An 18,649-nucleotide genomic window follows, 5' to 3' on the forward strand; every position below is an offset into this window, starting at 1 on the left:
TGTGTGTGTGTGTGTGTGTGTGTGTGTGTGTGTGTGTACCTACAACAACTGTGATGGAGATGTTAATAAGGTAAGGCTGGTCAGGATGAGAAGTGGCGCTCATTCCGGCTGAGAGTGGAGGCGAAGGTGCCAGTTAAGCCGCTCCGTCAGGACCCCTACACTACATAAATAAACACTCTGCCGGTACAGCTCCTCGTCAAGGTTAAACACACTGTACGACACAGGAGGTAACGTGAGCCCTCCCTCCACACACACCTTCGTTATGCATCTGAACACGCCAGTTATCACCGACACCCCTCAAACCCTATCAATACTTACCCCTTTGTGCATGGCAGAGAGACCCCTTAGGAATTATGGCCTGGTGTATATGACCCAACCCAGGTCATCATAACCAGGGCTCGTACAGTCGTGTTCTTAAAAAAAAGGTCGTACCTTCGAGCTACAGAGGGAGAGGGAGGAGGAGGTGGGTGGTGGGTGTCATAAGGTATCAACAAAGTGCTCACCTCTGTATGACGAGGTCGAATACATTGCCGGCCTTGACGATTGCCTCCTGTGCCTCCTTGTGCCTGAGGGCGAGTGCGTCCTTCCCGTTGATGCTGACGATGGCATCTCCTGCCTGCAGCCCCGCCGTGGCCGCCACAGAGCCGCCATTCACCTGTGGAACGAAGAAGAAATATAAAATGAATTTCAAATGAAAATGAAAGTCACACTCAAATACAAAAAACAAGAGATGGGGGCTGGCTCCACGAGCGCAGAACTCCTTCCCTGTACGAATTACAATTGTATAAACACGAATACAAGGATGCAACAACCAAAGGCCATACAAATAAGAAACGTTTTACAAAACACGTAGAGGAGTACTTCTGTAACATAATATTGGGTGATAAATGGAAATGTAGCTGTCAATGTAGACGTCTCACGTGAACACACGTTTAAGAAGTGGTACGACGGAGAAAGTTAAAGAGTGGGGTGAGTCAAACTCCCTCCCTTACCATACAACTAGGTAGGTACAAGTAAAACAAATACATATACACAAAATCATAAATACAATACACAACTACTGAAAGACACGTGCACAAATACACAAACCTGTCACTAAACTACACAGGAACTTACGGGTACAAAAACAAATAAGATGAGTTTATGGAAGAAAAGACATATAAAAAAAAAAACGCTGGGTGGATGGCGTCACAGATATTTGTTTTTCCCCTTAAGCCATATATGTTTTCCTCTCATAGATTCTACTGTTCTCCGTCCGTGTAATATATATATATATATATATATATATATATATATATATATATATATATATATATATATATACACACACACACGTTTGTGTGTGTGTGTGTGTGTGTGTGTGTGTGTGTGTGTTAAAACAGAAGCGATGATTACTGGTTACTTACGGTAGTCAAATCATTACGTGACGTGTAAGTCAACAAAGTGTTGTATTGAGGTGATCGGCAGCAAAGGCAAATAATCACATGCGCCACCTTGAGTCTTCTTTGAGTGCGGATGGCAACTGGATACACAGAGACTGAGCCAAAGTATTCAAAGACAAAATCCTCACCGTTCGTGAACGTAATGGGAAACGTAGGCACTTCTGCGAGACAGGACGAGGTGAGGGTGATACGGACGTAGCCAGGGACAACCCCAAGACCCTCTGCCGATCCATCACATCACCAATATAAACCAGTCCAACGCAACATATCACTGTGTACTCATGAACTCTGACAAGATTCTTTTTTCTTTTAAATTAGAATACATGCAATTGCTCCGATCCATCAATTGCGTGTGGACATCTGTTTGGCAGACGATATAAGCTGGGATCAAGAATGACAATCAGGTTACAAGTGATGATGTCAGCCACAGCCATGACCCAGTCAGCCCATCCTGGCTACTAGGGTACATCATGCTACCAACACAACGTCCAAACTCCATGATGTTTTTGAGATTTTAATCAAGTTTTTATATCTCGCAGGAGAAAAAAGTGAGATTCTACAAAGTCGGACTTACTCATTACAAAATGAGAAGTCAGTGGCTCAACACTACACGTCATGAAGGCACACCAGTGTACTTGCAAGTGTAATAGTTACCCCAGCATAGAAGCCTGTAGCATTGTGTGATTATCAATTGTGTGTTACACGAACAGATTTGCACTCGTGTTGCCCCATGTCTTTTTGCCTTGATATATACGTCTTTACTCTTATGTACACACACACACACCGGCCTAAGACAGGTGCCCATTTATCAACAAGCCCCAAGGGAAGGATGAATACTTCTTTTGAGTGTAGGTCGACAGCCGCGCCCAGAATTCGAACCCATGTGGACCTGACCCCTAGCGGGCGCTAACCAGAACCCTACGGAGTGTAGGGGAGGCAGCAGATGCCTCGTCCGGGCACGCCAGGTGAACGCACATATTCCTTGGCAACAGCAGAATGTGCACCGTTGCAAGCATGGGACAGGAAGCCTAGCCAAGCGATTCAGTTTCCCCGCAGGCGCACGATCGGTCACGCCCCATCACCAGCGTGGACGTGACCATCTATGCGCTGACGTGACCCACCCGCGACCCCCATGACTCAACCGAGCAAAACACACAGACACCAACAAATATTCCAGGTCATCATCAAAGGTCAGCACTGCTCAGGAAGTAGGTCTCACCAGTCGAGTCTGCAGGAATGCATTCGAGTGTGCGACATGTTGAATGCGACGTCTTTTCCTGCTCTTCTTTTCCAACAGATAATGTGACAGTGGCCAAACTAGAACTCGTACGTTATAAGGACACGTCTTTATTATATCATTTATATTCTAATTAGCCATATGATAACTCATGTAACCGGGCAAGCCATGACAATCCCTCAGTGGGTCAACGTGATCAACAGATGACAAACACTGACCACATGATGATGCGCAACTTGTGTGTGCAGGTGTCAGTCAGGCCTCGGGCATGACCTCATCCCCAACTAATGAGGCTGCCGTCAGATTTCTACAGTTTACCAACTTGTAAACAAACGTAGTAAGAACGCGGTAAACCTGAGGCATCTCTTCGTTGTTTATCCTCGACCCAGGGGGTAAAGTATTTTAGTCGTACGTGTGTGTGTGTGTGTGTGTGTGTGTGTGTGTGTGTGCAGAGGGGCACCTAAAATAATGGTATTCATGTCTCAGGTCTTCACAGATACTTTCGAAAGAAAACGTAAACACACTTTTCCAGGCGAGACTAGCAAACGCAGGAGACAGCGACAAAGTATAATAAATAAATATATATATTAGCATCGCGAGGTAGCACCACGATCTCACGAAGAATAGCCTCTTCTATTCACACACATTCTCTAGTTATCGTATATAATGCACCAATGTCACAGCCCACATCAAAGCCCTAAAGACTTTTCATTGGTTTCCCTTGACCACTGCATATGCCATGATTCAAACTTGAGATGCTCGTCGACCCCTTTAAAGCACATCGCTCCAATCGCTATATTCCATACATCCGCAAGGAATGTATCTTTCTTTTTCTTTCATACTATTCGCCATTTCCCGCGTCAGCGAGGTAGCGTTAAGAACAGAGGACTGGGCCTCTGAGGAAACATCCTCATCCAGCCCCCTTCTCTGTTCCTTCCTTTGGAAAATAAAAGAAAAGAAAAAAAAAAAAGAGGGGAGGATTTCCAGCCCCCCGCTCCCTTCCCTTTTAGTCGCCTTCTACGACACGCAGGGAATACGTGGGAAGTATTCTTTCTCCCCTATCCCCAGGGAATGTATATATATATATATATATATATATATATATATATATATATATATATATATATATATATATATATATATATCCATCTGCACCTCTCGTCAGCTCGGTATAGGAAGCATCCGAAATGTAATCATCTTTTACGTTACAGTGAGAGATTACTTTTAAGTATATAGCGCGGACTGCACTGCGTGCCAGTGCGTTGAAAAAAAAAATATATATATATATAACTAATGAACTGGGTCTTGCAAGTTAAAAGGCGTTAAGAGAGCGAGACCAGTAAGTTCGGTGACGGTCAAGGAAGTGCTGTGATGGCAGGTGGTGAGGTCGCGAATGCTGGCCAGGGGCCCAAGGCTGGCCTGCTGGAGGGCCGCCAGTGCTACGCCTGCTGCCGGCTGGTGACTCCTACCTCCGGATACACACGCACACACACACACACACACACACACCACTACTGTAGCAAAATTTCGCCATTACGCTGCCTACATCTTACCTGATGGTCACCTTCCAACCAACGCCTTCTCTAGTTCCGTCATCTGCCCTTATCTACCACCTAGCATGACAAGAGCCACCCCTGGTGTAGCCCAACACCGTTGTACTCTAACAAACCAACAATGTCGTAGCCTGTCTAGCATGCTTTAGCTTGCAAGACTTTGCCCTTCGCTAGTTTTTTTTTTTTTTTTTTTACGTTGAAGGCTCCAGTTACGTACAAAAATCCAATTTAGGGCCGGGCCTTAATTGATTTATAAACAGGTTAATGAAAGGGAAAAAGGAAAGACAAAGAAGAAAAGTATTCACGAAATTTGCATGAAGTGAAAAACTTTATCTTTGCAAAGTGCCAGGTCATAGTTATTGGGAAAGACATGAAAAGGTAGAGTTCCAAAGCTTCAAGGTGTAGGGAAAGACACAGGTATCAAAACGGCCCACCCTTATGTTGCCAAGGGACACACTGCAATCACGTGACGCAGCAGAGTACTGCGTGATCCAGCTAGTGTACACAACCGGCCAGCTCTCGGGAGTAAAAACCAAAGTAATGCCTATTAACGAGGAAAAGTGAAACAACGTTGCGGTATTGGCCAAGTTTTGAAGTTAGTCTGGGAGACTCGATAAGTCGGACCGCTTCCATCTCAACTCTGTCCTAGATAGAACCACCCCAGATGTGTGAGCAGTACTCTATACAAGACTGGAACAATCCTCTGTATAAACGGGTAGCCTTACCCTTCTGCATCCCAGAATAGCCTTTGCCCTTCTCTAGTCTACCACAGCCTTGCCCTTCTTTAGCTCAGCGTAGCCTTGGCCTTCTCTAACCCAGCATGGTCTTGTCCTCCTCTGGCCTAGCACAGCCTCACGTCCTTTGCTAGCTGCTATTAGCTTTTGTAATCTCATATTCGACACAGCTAAGCCCTATCTGTAGGTCGGTAACAGGAGTAGGGGAAAGACTGGGTGATCCTAGGAAGGGATGTTGACACCCGCGACACCGCCTGTCACCCAGTTATCAAAACTGTTTGCTCCAACACCCACGCCGCCCACCCACCCCAACGAAACTGGCTTGCTTAGCTATTTACGAGTATAGCCAGGTCACCTTGTGCATCCAACCCGGAAGACTTTCCACCATCCCCCACCTACCGCGGTGGTGGCGGCCACATAGACGACAACGTCAACGGTGGCCAGCTTTTACTGATGACCAGACACCCCGTTTAAATAATGCATCCGGCATGACCGAAAGTGTCAAGGGATATAAGAGCGTCCCTCCCGAAAAAAAAAAGAAAACGTATCACATTCTGATAACGCGTCAAAAGTGAAGTGCATTTCCTCGCGTTCATCAGTAACTTAACGCTTCCTCAGTCACCAACGAGACTGTAAACATATCAATCTTGTCATGCAAGATGCCATTTCAGTTTTATGAACGTGTGAGAAGATTTAGCCCCACAGCATTGCTGAAGTAACATGCACCTATCCTAGCCGAGGTCATGTGTTTTTGTGAAGCTCTGAAATTACTTAGGCCTAAGTTAAATAATATTTGTGCAATACATGCGCTAGCTACTGCCAGGATGAGGCTACGGCTCTGCAATAACCTTCAGGGAAAAACCATAATCTCTTGACACCGTCGAAGATCCACTAGTGCATGACTTTTAGGGTCAGGTAAAAGGTCTTGCCATCACCTCTGAGGGTCGCACCGCCGTGCCTCAAGTATGAGTACACACATCACAAGATCTACGGTACACAGAATGAGGTCAAAGCAAACAAGTTCCTGCATTATGTCAACGACACGACCGTCAAGAGAGAGAGAGAGACCCTCGCCCCATTACCAGGTATACGTGAAGTTTACCGTCGTGCTTTTATTTACTGACATATGGGAAAGATGTTGGCAAACGGTTCGATTCATGTTGTAATATTTGTTGACACACAGGCAGCAGATGTAAGTAAATTTTTCTACCCTGTGCTAAGTCAACAAATACATATAACTTGAGTAAACCTATCTAACCTAAGACGGAAACTTAAATTGGTTTATATCGAAATCAAACTATTTTACCTCAAACACGTTGACAGGCAAGTCTTGATTTCAAGTTAGTGTTCCAATCCTTAAGCCACTCAGTAAATAGTTATGCATCATTAAGCCACACGTTAACTACTACCGTAATAAACTTTGAGAGTATTCATCCACACGAAAGCTAGGCTATGCAAGCTTTGCGCCGCCAACGGGCTGGTTCCACGATTCTAATCTCGCCTACCTCCCACGCACTTCCTACTTATCTTTCGCATGTTAACACTTGGTGAATCATCTTTTGCTTCTACAAATGAAATCTTCGGGTTTTAAACAAGATAACGCAGCGTCTGTATAACGCAATATTTTTGTAGCTATTTTGTCTTAGTTTGTCTTGTACTGGCCTTGAGAGAATTCAGGTCCTATTTATTTGTCTAATCTCTTCAGTACGACGGTATGACCCTTATGAACAAGTGAAAACCGAAGTCATCATATCCGTGCAGAGAGCGTGAATAGTCTCAGAATTATCATGAACACTTGAAAATGTTCAAGATTTCTTTGTTCTTATTACTCGACGGTGACGGCGTTAATGACCCTGGCAGTTTTAGGGCCAAAGAACAAATTAACCAGCCAACAAAGGGTCGTGCACCGTCGTGCTTAATAGTCCTATCGTCATTCTTAATGGGTTCACACCTTTCCCCATCTTCTTAAATCTTTGTCAGCACGAGAACGAAACCCTGACATTTTATCCTGTGCACGATTAACATGATGGAATGCGTACAAATGCAGAAGGCCATGTGTGGAATACATTCGTGCTGGTGGGATACGAAACGTGAGAAGGTGGAGTCTTGAAGAGACTGCCCTCTTAATGGCTCTCAGAGAATTCCCGCAGGGATGTATAGCAATGCGGCGTTCTGTGCCAGTGTTACGATGGGAACGAATGAATCCGTTCATCCTAACCTAGTGGCCTGACGCTCGGACATCTGCACGGGTTGGGTGGGGCTCAGATTAGATTGTATTGATACACTATGATGTTATACTAATTATCTGGCATGAATTAAAGTAATATCGTGACCCTTCGATCACGACTGCATGACCCCTGAGCACAACGGTGCGACCTTTTGAGCACAACGGTGCGACCCTTGAGAACTACAACCTTTGGCCTGACCTTTGATCTAACCCATAAGGTCCTGGTCAAGGATCGTACCGTTGTGCTCAAGGAGTTAATCTAAACCAGTGCTATTGGCAATACTACCGCCAATACGAGGGTACACCACGCCACAAATGGCGGAGAGCAGGTGTGGTGGGTCCTGGGGCCAGGAGAGTGTTTGGCACAGAGCAACATGCCCTTCTGGCCCACACCTGATTAGTCATTGGTACACAGAGGAAAATAGTCGTCCGGTTTTAGCCAGTCAAGCTGGGGTGGTGGTGGTGGGAGCAGAATGCAGCTGGATGGCTCACTCACGCCAACACGACCAACGTAAGAAACTTTATAGACTGCACTCAAATGAGATTTCCATATACAGTCAATCACAGAATATAAATGCTACAAAACCAAAGGGGAAAATGAAGTTAACCTTGAACACAAACAGCACAACCCTGAAGTACAATGCCGTGGCCTTTGACTTGACCCTTCAAGGAAAGTTCAAGCCACGGATCACCCCGGATCAGACCATCATACCCAGGGGTCGTACTGCTGTGCTTTGGGCAGTTACCAAGATGTTCGTTTCGGAAGCCACGCCCAACAACAATGCCTCAAAAAGGCACCAGCAATCTTATCCTCCCACCGCAACGGTTACGAAGACGCGGAGTTTACGAACTGTTATGAAAATACACGAAGTCTTCAAACGTTAGGAAAACACGAAGTCTACAAACAATTATGAAAACACTCTTTAAGTTTACGTTCCAAGGTTGTTGTTATTTTCATTACCCTTGGCGGCGGCGTATACCATGCCCAGACGACAGTGGCAATTGTTTTTGTTAGGTTTTTTTTTTTTTTTGAGAGTCGGGCCGTGCATACCCAGCTGTGCTGCCGCGCTCCCTCGCCGATGCACGTCCGACACCAACTTTACACCAGTGCCACATTACTAATATCTTTATATCTTAAGTGTATGATTTCGTCGTAAGCAACTTTAGATAAACGAGTCTGTTATGTCTATATTTCTTGGACATAAATTCATTCGAACGTTATATTTCAACGGAATGAGCTTCGTGGTATGATATTCTAAGCGCGACGTCACTATCATACCACGTCAGATAAGATGGTTTGGCCTCTAACCCAACCCTGATGGCTCTGGTCAAGGGTTAGGCTACAGAACGCCAAGGTCGCATCATCCGAGCTAAGGCTTTAAATTATTCCCTTACGAGTAGTTGAAAAAAAAAAAATCCCCAATTGTAACACTAGTTTTTCTAATGAGCATCCAAATGTCTACAAACTTTCTGGTGAGTCATTAATATGCAGGTAGCGCATCGTCTGGGGCGAGTGCTTTGCAGAGCCTAAGAAAGGCAGCACCTGACTGCTTTACTTTACCCAAGACCCACAGAAGGTATTTCTGCACATAATGAACATTCGTGTCATAACATTCTAGTGCTTACATAATTCTTTTTCTTTATGTTACAGTTCCTGAAATACAGTATTTATTTTGTATATTTCATGGCATTGTAAAGTTGGCCGCGGACAGTGGCCTAACCTCGCTTACGAAAATAACAGGTTTTTCACAAGAGCAACGGAGGAGGAGGAGGAGGAGGTAGGTAGGTAGCGTCAACAAGACAGCCGCTCCTGCTGCTGCTGTTGCTCTGGGGTCACCGAGGCCGACAATCACGTGTCGGGACACCGTGTTAATCAGACGCAATTGTGTTGTGTCGTCTCCCAGTCACAAGCACCACACACCACCAAGCTCTTTTCTCTGGCGATGGTGTACGTGAAGCAACAGAGAAGTGGAATTATTCTATTCTTTTTTTTACCAATGTGTTCGACGCTGGAAGGTTACTCGATGTGCAGCGTTTCATTAAGAGGCCCAAGGGCGCCGCGGGTCAGGGCTGTGGGCATGCCCAAAAGCGAGGGGCTGGGCTGGTATCAAGCTCAAGGGCGCAGAGAAGGGCTGGAGGACAGTCCAGTTGGCCACGCCATCACCTGAATCCTATCCCATCAACTGAAAGCTTGTCCTTACCACATGAGCAACATCACTGAGACCCCGACGAGCGAGGCTGGAACCTTATTCCCATGTGATACAATACTGCCAGGTAAACTCAGGTTGCCTGTGTGTAAGCTGAGGTTTCGTGTCTCTTCAAGGCTTAGGGAGGGGAGGGGAGGCGTGGGTGTCGGGGCACAATGACGAAGCAGGACCCTTCCTCCTGAGGACGAACGCACTGGTGAAAGTTCCAACACGCCCGCATACCTCTCCTGCCTGCTGGGCGGCCTGCCGGTACTGCATGCAGGGCAGCCTTCTTTTCCTGCCTGCACGTCAGCTAGTTGACCTCCGCGTCAGCCTTCCTTCACTGTCACCATGTCATCGTGTCAGTGTCAGCAGTCTTGCTTTACCGCCCTCCAGTGGCGTGCCTGCCCCTGGGATCACACTGCATACCACCCCCACTGGTTGTTTGCTTGCCCAGTGCTTGCGTGACGCCTTGCTGGTGCTTCCAAGTGGAGATGGAGGCCAGTCCCTCCCTCACGGCCAGCTCACGACGGACGCCCAGGGGTGGACGCCCTCGGCTGGAGTTCCGCTTGGAGTCCGGAAAAGGACGTCCGGGACTGGGATGCCGAGTCTTGGAGCCTAGGATAAGACGCCCGGGGTCCGGGAACGGACACCCAGGGCCCGAGAGAGAGAGAGAGAGAGAGAGAGAGAGAGAGAGAGAGAGAGAGAGAGAGAGAGAGAGAGAGAGAGAGAGAGAGAGAGAGAGAGAGAGAGAGAGAGAGAGAGAGAGGACACCAACGATGAGGAAGGCCGCCACGATAGCATCCTAAGAAGGTAATGAATACCTTGGGAGTTTTAAGGCAGCCACCGAGTACGTGCTGGCGGCGGCGTTCATGTCACCCCCCCTCCCCATCCCTCAGTTCCCCCCAGGATGGAAGATCTTCCTCGCCCAGTGTTGGCCAGGGCCACTCCTTGTAATTACTAACCACGGCGAGGGAGTCTTACTCCCATGAGAAGCCCCATCTCTGTAACTTTCTCCGTCGACCGGCTTATTTTTTTTTTTAACCTTCTGTGTGCTGTCTACATTCACAGTTCCCTCTTTCACCTGCTCTCTACATCTTTTCTAACACGACTCTTGCTTAATTTCGTCGTGTCTTGTTGCTCTATTTCTGCATAATTAGAACTGTTCAAAGGAGGGTCCTGGGCTACTTGAAGAACGATGCAGGTTCATAAATTTTGCCGATTTCACCATCATTCTGACGTTCGTGTTGGACGAGGATTAAGTGCTCCAGTCCGGCATATGCGAGACTTTAGTCACCCTACCGACTGAAACAAAGCTCAGAAAATGTCATCTTGTCATTCACTTGTAAAGATAAATATCAAAGAATCCAGTACTGTTAAACACAGCTTTCATCATAATCACATCATCAGTCTAGGTGCTCAATCATGACCTAACCCTTGCCTTTAGTTATCCCCCCATCCCCACCTAACCCTTAACCTTCCATTTGGTGGTCACATTTCTTACTTGACCCTCACCTGACGAGGCCATGCGCCTTACATGTCATATTATATAATGTCTGTACAACTTATATTTGTTTATCTTCTCTGGTTTGGTCTAAAAATAGTTTTTGATATCAGAAGAGGTGCAAAAACCGCGAGAGAATTATAAAACACCCACCTGCTCCTACTACATCAACGTCAGTCATCTTAATAGCACATGTTCAGAGTTTAAACCCCGAGAGCACAACGTTACGTCCTCTGCGCATGACTATAGTACTACCATCGGGTATAATGGCCTGGCCGCTAACTTGACCCTAACGAACCAACTAAGTCTTTCCCTTCTGGTGAATCATCGTCAAGTCGAGCTTTCTGGGTCGTGGAGTGGAGCCTTCGTCATCTGCCGCCCACTGTCACGCCTCGAGATCTACCCAAGCTGGAGCGTGACGTGCATCCTCGCTCTGCCCACTTGATGTAAACATCCCAATATGAGGGGATCAGTCCTCAGTGTTATCCAGGTGAGGTGAGGTTTATTACCGGATGGAATATGGGAATAATGTTATCTGATAACATTCCATACTAGGCGTATGCGTAGGGCTCACACGTTCTCTGTTATCACGCCGATATCGGCTCCTCTCCCGCCCTTAGCCTGTCCCCACAGCACGTGTCCCTGACCCTCGCAGACGCCAGGGGGTGGGAGGTTGGCTCCAAAGCCACACCTGCCCACATATGTTGCGAGTCCCCTCACAAACTTCACGTGTCAAGGGTGACGAGTCTCGGCGGGGGAGCAGTGTATATATACACATTCCAGACCACGACGTTATCTAGAGCCAAACTCTCATGACAGATTTATATAGTAGGAAGCTGGGGGCCTGAGCGTGTACGGCCGTAGTCGGATGGTGCTCAAACTAGGCAATATTAGCACAGTTCCCGCCACGCCGGTAGGGCGATGCTTCATTATCTGGCCGCCCGGCACAGTTCCACCGCCATGAGACGAGCGGGATGCGCAGTGGGGGATGATGTGATCAACGTGCAGCAGAAGCTGCTGTTGGGGGGCATTCTCGGCAGCGTCCTCACACCTGCCACCGGTCTGGCCTGGCATCACCGCCCCACATTAGCTCAGCCTTCCCCCCAGAATATCTGCCGCCTTGTCCACCAACACCACCACCACCGCTCCCGGCTACCCCCTCCAACTTCTCCTCCTGCCCCCAACGACACACTGACTAGAAACAGCGACATCTAAGGAGCTTCAAGAATTTGACGCAAGTTTTCGCCGGCAATGCGTCCAGTCGGTGGGACTACTCGGCGCTGGTGTCCGTGGCGACGGGGACTTGCTGTATACCGGTCCGTCGTGGTGTCCGTGGCGGCGCAGGGGGGGATTGCCTACCCCGTCTGTCATGACGTCCTTAAGGCGTCCGTCATCAGACGAGGGACAGTCGAGGAGGAGGAGGAGTATGTCACAGTGGCTGACGCAGCTGCCACAGCCATACCTCAGGTGTCCCGTACCTACCCGGCCAAACACCATAACCACAACATAATTATATGGAACGCTGTATTTTTGGCTGGCCTGGTGCACACGCCGTAGGGCCAAGACCGTACCTGGAAATTCAGGTCGTCCATAACGTCCCGAGTCACGCACACTAGGATGCACCAACCTCCCAGCGTGGGGCGCTCACAGACCGAACCATCGCATCGTGTATCCTACACATCAAATACGAATGACCAACTCTGGAAACTTTGTTACAAATACTATCAGACGCGAGGAACATGTCTTCCTGTCTCAACAATGAATTCTGGTTCACTGGACAACTATAGCGATTAACATGATGATGCGTCATGCAGGCGTGAGTCTGCATGGCGATCTCTGAAATCCCGTAGTAATGGGGGGAGAGGGAGTGCTGGGGTCTGTTTCCTTCTGATCACAGTCTTTGGACCAATTAACAATATGTTGTGTTCAACATCCTCTTTATGTAGCGCAGGCTTGGAGAGGGCATCCACTTGTTCATGTCCTCGGAGACCTACGTGATGGGAGGAATCCTGGACTGTTTGACCTAAAGCCCCGGGAAAAGTAATGCGGTCATACCTGCATCTTGCTACAGAGACCATCGTGTTACAGTCTGGTCCCGGGGGGTTCAGGGCAAGGTGTGAGGATGGGAAAGCTAGAGATGATACAACTGTCCCTGGTTGTAGTTGCTGCAAGTTCAATAGCGACGAGCAGAGTGGAATAATTTATTTGTGAGGCAGATGACCAATCATTTATGACAACATTCTTTTCTAATCTATTACCATTAGGCTGGATCACGCGGAGAGCACTTCTCACCCTCCCAGTGGCAGAGTTCAGACAACCGTCAGTATAGATAATATACTGTTATTTTCAGTCTGGAGATTCTAAATACGTTCAAAAGTACTGCCCTTGGCAATGTAATGATGAAGGTGAAGAATATTAGTGACCATTTTTCAGATGGGTAGGTAGGTGGGTGTGGTGTGGTGATGTCAGGATGGCTACAAGTGCTGTTGCCTCCAAATTTTGTCCAAGAGATGTGTTCCATACATGATCAAGTCAGTGGCGGTTATTGGGATCAATGTAGATTCGCGTGTGTGGTACGTGTTGTGACAGCTGTGTGGAGACGACATTACCTGCATGCTCAGGCAGAAGCTCCAAGTCGGTAGCATGAGAGAGATTCCCAGTATGCTCTCCTGAAGGCCAGGTGCATCCAGTTATTTCCACATGGAAGTACTGGCCTTGGGACAACCAAGTATGATTATCAAGGTTTCGTTAGGCATTTTTTTTTTTGAAAGTCTATTCATGCCTCTACTCTTATGAAGGATCAAGGCAGGCGCGCGATTATCTCTCATATGAGATAGCGGCCTAATCTAATCTAACCGGTTTCCTCACACACATATCTCCCGCCCCGTCTCGTGAAGACCTCTGCTCCATCTCATCTGCTGAGGCCGGGCACAGTGGCAGCCACAACTCCCACACCACCTCACTCCACGGCACATACCATCGTCTTGCCTCCAACGTGACCCTGCCTGCTATGGGTGGGAGGAGATCATGACCTTACCTTTTATGAAGGATTGGGTTCTGTACATGCACGACACTCCCCCAGGCGAGTCATTCTAGCCAAATTCCCCGAGGTGGTAGGTAATCCAGCCACCTTCCCTAGCCACACTCCCCCTATGTAGTCTACCATTAACATTCCCCTAAGATAGGTACCCTTGACTTGTGTCCTCCCCAGGAATCCCTCACCTGAGCCTTGCCACCGAGGTTTGAAAGTAGCGCTGACGCTCGCCAGGCACACCCAGGCACGCGCCAGCTCCCACACACAGACAAGGGTACACCCACATGCCGCGACACCTTAGAGAGAAAGTGAGTGAAAGTGAAGGGGGAGAGTGGCGGAATGTGAGGGCATCGGGCGGGACCCACTGCCCTCCAACACGCCCCACTCGCGCCTAGTCCCCGCTGCTACCATATCCTTCCATACACCTCGTGCATAGTGCCAGCACCACCTGTGGCACCCTCCGCTACACCCTTCATGCCCAAACCTCCGAGCCAGTTGAAGGGAAGAGGACACGTCCCAGTTATCCATTAGGTCATCGGTTCACTTTTAGCTCGTCTCTCTGTGCCACAAGTGTTCCTCAGCCCTGCAGGGGAAGCCAGGTGTGTAGCAGGTGTTCCCAGTGGCGACGTTCAGCTAGCAACATCCATGGCTACCAGCTACAGGTACAACTACCATATCATAAGTGAACAAAGCTAAGAAGCCGAGACGGAACAAGTCATGAGATGAAGAGTATGATAACGACCCGAAGACAATGCGGTATGTACCAATGGATCACGAGAAATCAGTATAGATAACAAGACACGAGACATATACAGTAATTACAGAAACACCAACTAAAACAACAACAGTTATAAGAAAAACTACAACCACAACAACAGTTACTAGACCAGCAACTACAACAACTGCAACACCTGTTACTAGAAGCAACAACTAAAATTTCTTCGAGTGACTATAATTGTCAGAAAGCATTTGACACTATACCACACAAGGAGGCTGGTAAAGAAACTGGACCTTCAGGCAAGAATAAGGGAGAGACTCCTCCTCCGATGGACAACATATCCCCACAGTGGAACGAAACAGAAGATGCGTCTGAGAGTAGCCTTCTTGCACTGGGTCAACAGTGGTGTGCCGCAGGGCCTCTGTCCTGATGCCACCTCTCTACTTGAACCGTGTATATGATGTGGTCAGAAGGACCGAATCCATACCTGAATATGTTTGCGGATGATGCTAAGGTCATAAGGGAAGTCAAGTATGATGACGATTGCGTCAACTTACACAAAGAGACTTGGACAGACTCCACAGCTGTTCGACACATAGTTCATGTTATCTAATCAAGAGTAAATGCAAAGTGGTCAGGAAAAGACGATGATAATAAGGGAGTCGATATGAATATGATCTGGCTGAAAACATGTTGTGGAAATCTGTGGGTGAGAGGGGCTTGGAGGTCGACCCTATACCTAACCTGTCGCCCGAGTCCCAACTTAAGAGAACAGCAGAGAAAATATTCAAATCGTTTAAAGAATATCGATAAGAAAATATTCAATTACCAGCCTTGATGTGGACTTTTGTCCTCGGCTGGAACCTTCAACATAAAACTAGAATATTTTCCTGGTCAACGCACTTAAACCTGCCCGCCATGGAAGAGAAAAGTTTCTAAACCATATTGACAATGATGACGGTAAACAATCCTGGGAAAGCTGGAAAGACACAACAACGAGAGGCCACCACCACAACAACAAACATGAAACTTGTTGGAAATGATGTTAATAAGAACTTTGATAACATAAGAGTTGCGGATGAATGAATAAAGCTAAGAGAACAAACTCTAAATCATGACAACATATGAAAGTTTAAAAAGTTGCACGAGAGAGAGAGAGAAAGTTTGAGAGACGTGGTCCCGAGAGCGTGGAAGTGTCTTCCCCTCACAGCACAAGCGAGCACCGGTAACTGCAACAAGGTCCTCCTCCAGATGTCCTTATTGGCCTGGAGGGGTACGGAGACTGGCCCACGGGCCTTCAATGGGAAGGGGGAGCTGGCCCCATCCCACGGCGGGAGGGGCAGGTTACCGAGCCTGACAACGGGTTAGCCATTGGATGATGGGCTGGCCATTCCCCCGACCCTTAAAGGTAAGGTCAGTGGCTCTACTACCACACCGCAGAATGGTCGGGCTCAGCTGGTTCACGAGGACCCACCGGCTAGCCAGAAGTGTTTCTCGTAAGACGAGGACTTTAACGAGGACACAAAGACATAAGAAAATAAAGGCAACGGGAAGAACAGAGGGTGAGGATACCATCCAGCTGTACGGTCACGATATACTCTTCCTGCTGGAGAGTCAGTCGGCACGAGACGAGACGAGACTTGGTTAAGTCAATTATGGCGTGACCACACCGGAGACTCCACGCTCCCATCGCCCAGGGGCAATGGAACCATGCAGGGTGCGTGTGCGTGTGTGTGTGTGTGTGTGTGTGTGTGTGTGAGAGAGAGAGAGAGAGAGAGAGAGAGAGAGAGAGAGAAAGAGAGAGAGAGAGAAAGAGAGAGAGAGAGAGAGAGAGAGAGAGAGAGAGAGAGAGAGAGAGAGAGAGAGAGAGAGAGAGAGAGAGAGAGAGAGAGAGAGAGAGAGAGAGAGAGAGGCTGTTTAGCTAAATACTACTCGATTCATTTCAGGTATGTAAACAACAGGCCGTTTCAAGTTTCTAGATCACTTATTTTCTTCAGTAGTTGATGGAGCCAGCCTTGAGCACAAGGGCACGACCCTAAGGGTATGACGGCTGGCCATCCTACCCGAGGGTAGTACCGTAGTGACGAAGGGGTTAAAGGTTCCTCCGATGTGGCTGCAGTCGTCGGGTTCAGGGCGTGAGACCCAGTGTCGCCAGGCAACATGACGTACCAGCACCTCGTCACGTCACGTCACGTCTTTCAAACGTCAAGTTATATATCCAGTTCCCTTCACGATGTGCTCTGATATCACCAGGTGTTGGGGGTCCTACCGTGACCTGTGGGTAGCTCACCTCCCCACCTGACCTAGGGTTACGAACACAAGACCTATCCAGAGACTACAGGTTAGTCCGGGTACTGACCACGACCTATGCTATCATTACTGCTGATATTACCCGACATTGACTGACCCTGGCTGACACGACAGTGTGGAGTGTGTAGATGTGTTATACGGGACCAGGATCGCGTGGTCTCCTCCTACACCCGAGCTGGGCACTTCCCCCCTCTGTCTGTCCCATTTCCTGTAACCTTTCCACCTTCAGCAGTCGGATCAGCAAATACCTGAGGAACTCAAAAGATAATTTTCCCATTATTTTCTTTCTTAATAAGCATTATATTACCTTTCCACGCGGGATGACCTGGCCTGGGACCTGCTTCTGGCCGTGTCAGGTCGGACACAACAGAAAGAGAATCACAGCTGGCAGTGATCGCTTAAGAAATCAATGGGTTCTGTGGTTAGGACAGTAACCCGTGTCGACTTCGCCAGTGCCTTGTGAAAAACATAATTCTTCCCCGGGCAAGGCAGGGTTGGGCCCCCCACACACACATACATCCGGTAATATCGGCCTCCTGAAGAAGTACTGACCAGGGTGGATGGCCCAGCCGGCCCTCAACTAACCTCTCTCTCCACCTAACTCTCTGGAATCTCTGCATTCCCTCCATAGAGAAACTTGCGAGAATGTTTCCATCTCTCTCTCTCCTCGAGCTTAGCTTGACCGAGGGAGTGGAAGACGACGACTCAGTACAACATGACTGTTGGAGTAGGACCCAGGATGGCCGGAGGATGTGGCTCCGTTGACCAGATTCTATTCCCGCTGCCTCGGTGAGTCGGGACAGGAAATACATTCTAGCCATCCCCACCTCCAGCGGTGCGCCGCGCCCACACAACCCTTCCATTATATATATAGCATCAGAACCGCCGTCTGGCGCCCGGCAAAGTCGTACCTTACTAACTTTTTTTGCCCATTCTACCGCCGCCGCCGCGTGTACGTACGATGAGTTACAACCGCAGGGCAGCCAAGACCCAGCCCGTGGCTGACCTAATTTTACACGCTGGTGGCAGGAGGTAGGGTACAAACACGTCTGAATCCCTGATACTGTCTGATTATCTCCAGCCAACAGACAGACGACCCGAGGCTTCCACACGCACCGCCCACGTCTGTCCTCCCCTGGGGGGGTAACAAGTGACACACTTTACCGATGTTCACTGTGGTTAAACTTGGGAGAAAGTTGTATCTATGAAAAAGAAGGGTCATTATGGGAGAGGTGGTCGCTGTGCGCAGCTAACCGTCAGGGATGGTCGCTCTGTGCAGTCCGACATTTCACAGTTTGATCGACCAGCACCAGGGGTCGCCACCAGTACCTGGGGACGTCACCGGCATCAGGGGTCGTCACCAGTACCTGGGGATGTCACCAGCACCTAGGGTCCGTCACCAGCACCTGGGGACGTCACCAGCACCTAGGGTCGTCACCAGTACCTGGGGACGTCACCAGCACCTGGGGACGTCACCGGCACCTGGGGACGTCGCCAGCACCTGGGGACGTCACCGGCACCCAGGGTCGTCACCAGTACCTGGGGACGTCACCAGCACCCAGGGTCCGTCACCAGCACCAGGGGACGTCACCGGCACCCAGGGTCCGTCACCAGCACCTGGGGACGTCACCAGCATCTGGGGACGTCACCAGCACCAGGGGACGTCACCAGCACCTAAGATCCGTCACCAGCACCTGGGGTCCT

At 48.6% G+C, this 18,649-nt stretch overlaps 1 protein-coding gene across 25 annotated transcripts in view; it reads right to left on the bottom strand.

Annotated features, from left to right (window-relative positions):
* The window catches only part of Zasp52 (Z band alternatively spliced PDZ-motif protein 52), a 156,906-nt gene that overhangs the window by 76,665 nt on the left and 61,592 nt on the right, over nucleotides 1-18,649 (bottom strand). For all 25 annotated transcript variants that reach the window (XM_071695214.1, XM_071695206.1, XM_071695208.1 and 22 more), the window contains exon 2: nucleotides 504-655. In XM_071695214.1, the coding sequence (XP_071551315.1) occupies nucleotides 504-655 (152 nt within the window). The remainder of the gene's footprint in view (nucleotides 1-503; nucleotides 656-18,649) is intronic.

Source organism: Panulirus ornatus, chromosome 58 (assembly GCF_036320965.1).
Source record: "Panulirus ornatus isolate Po-2019 chromosome 58, ASM3632096v1, whole genome shotgun sequence".
Lineage (NCBI taxonomy): Eukaryota > Metazoa > Arthropoda > Malacostraca > Decapoda > Palinuridae > Panulirus > Panulirus ornatus.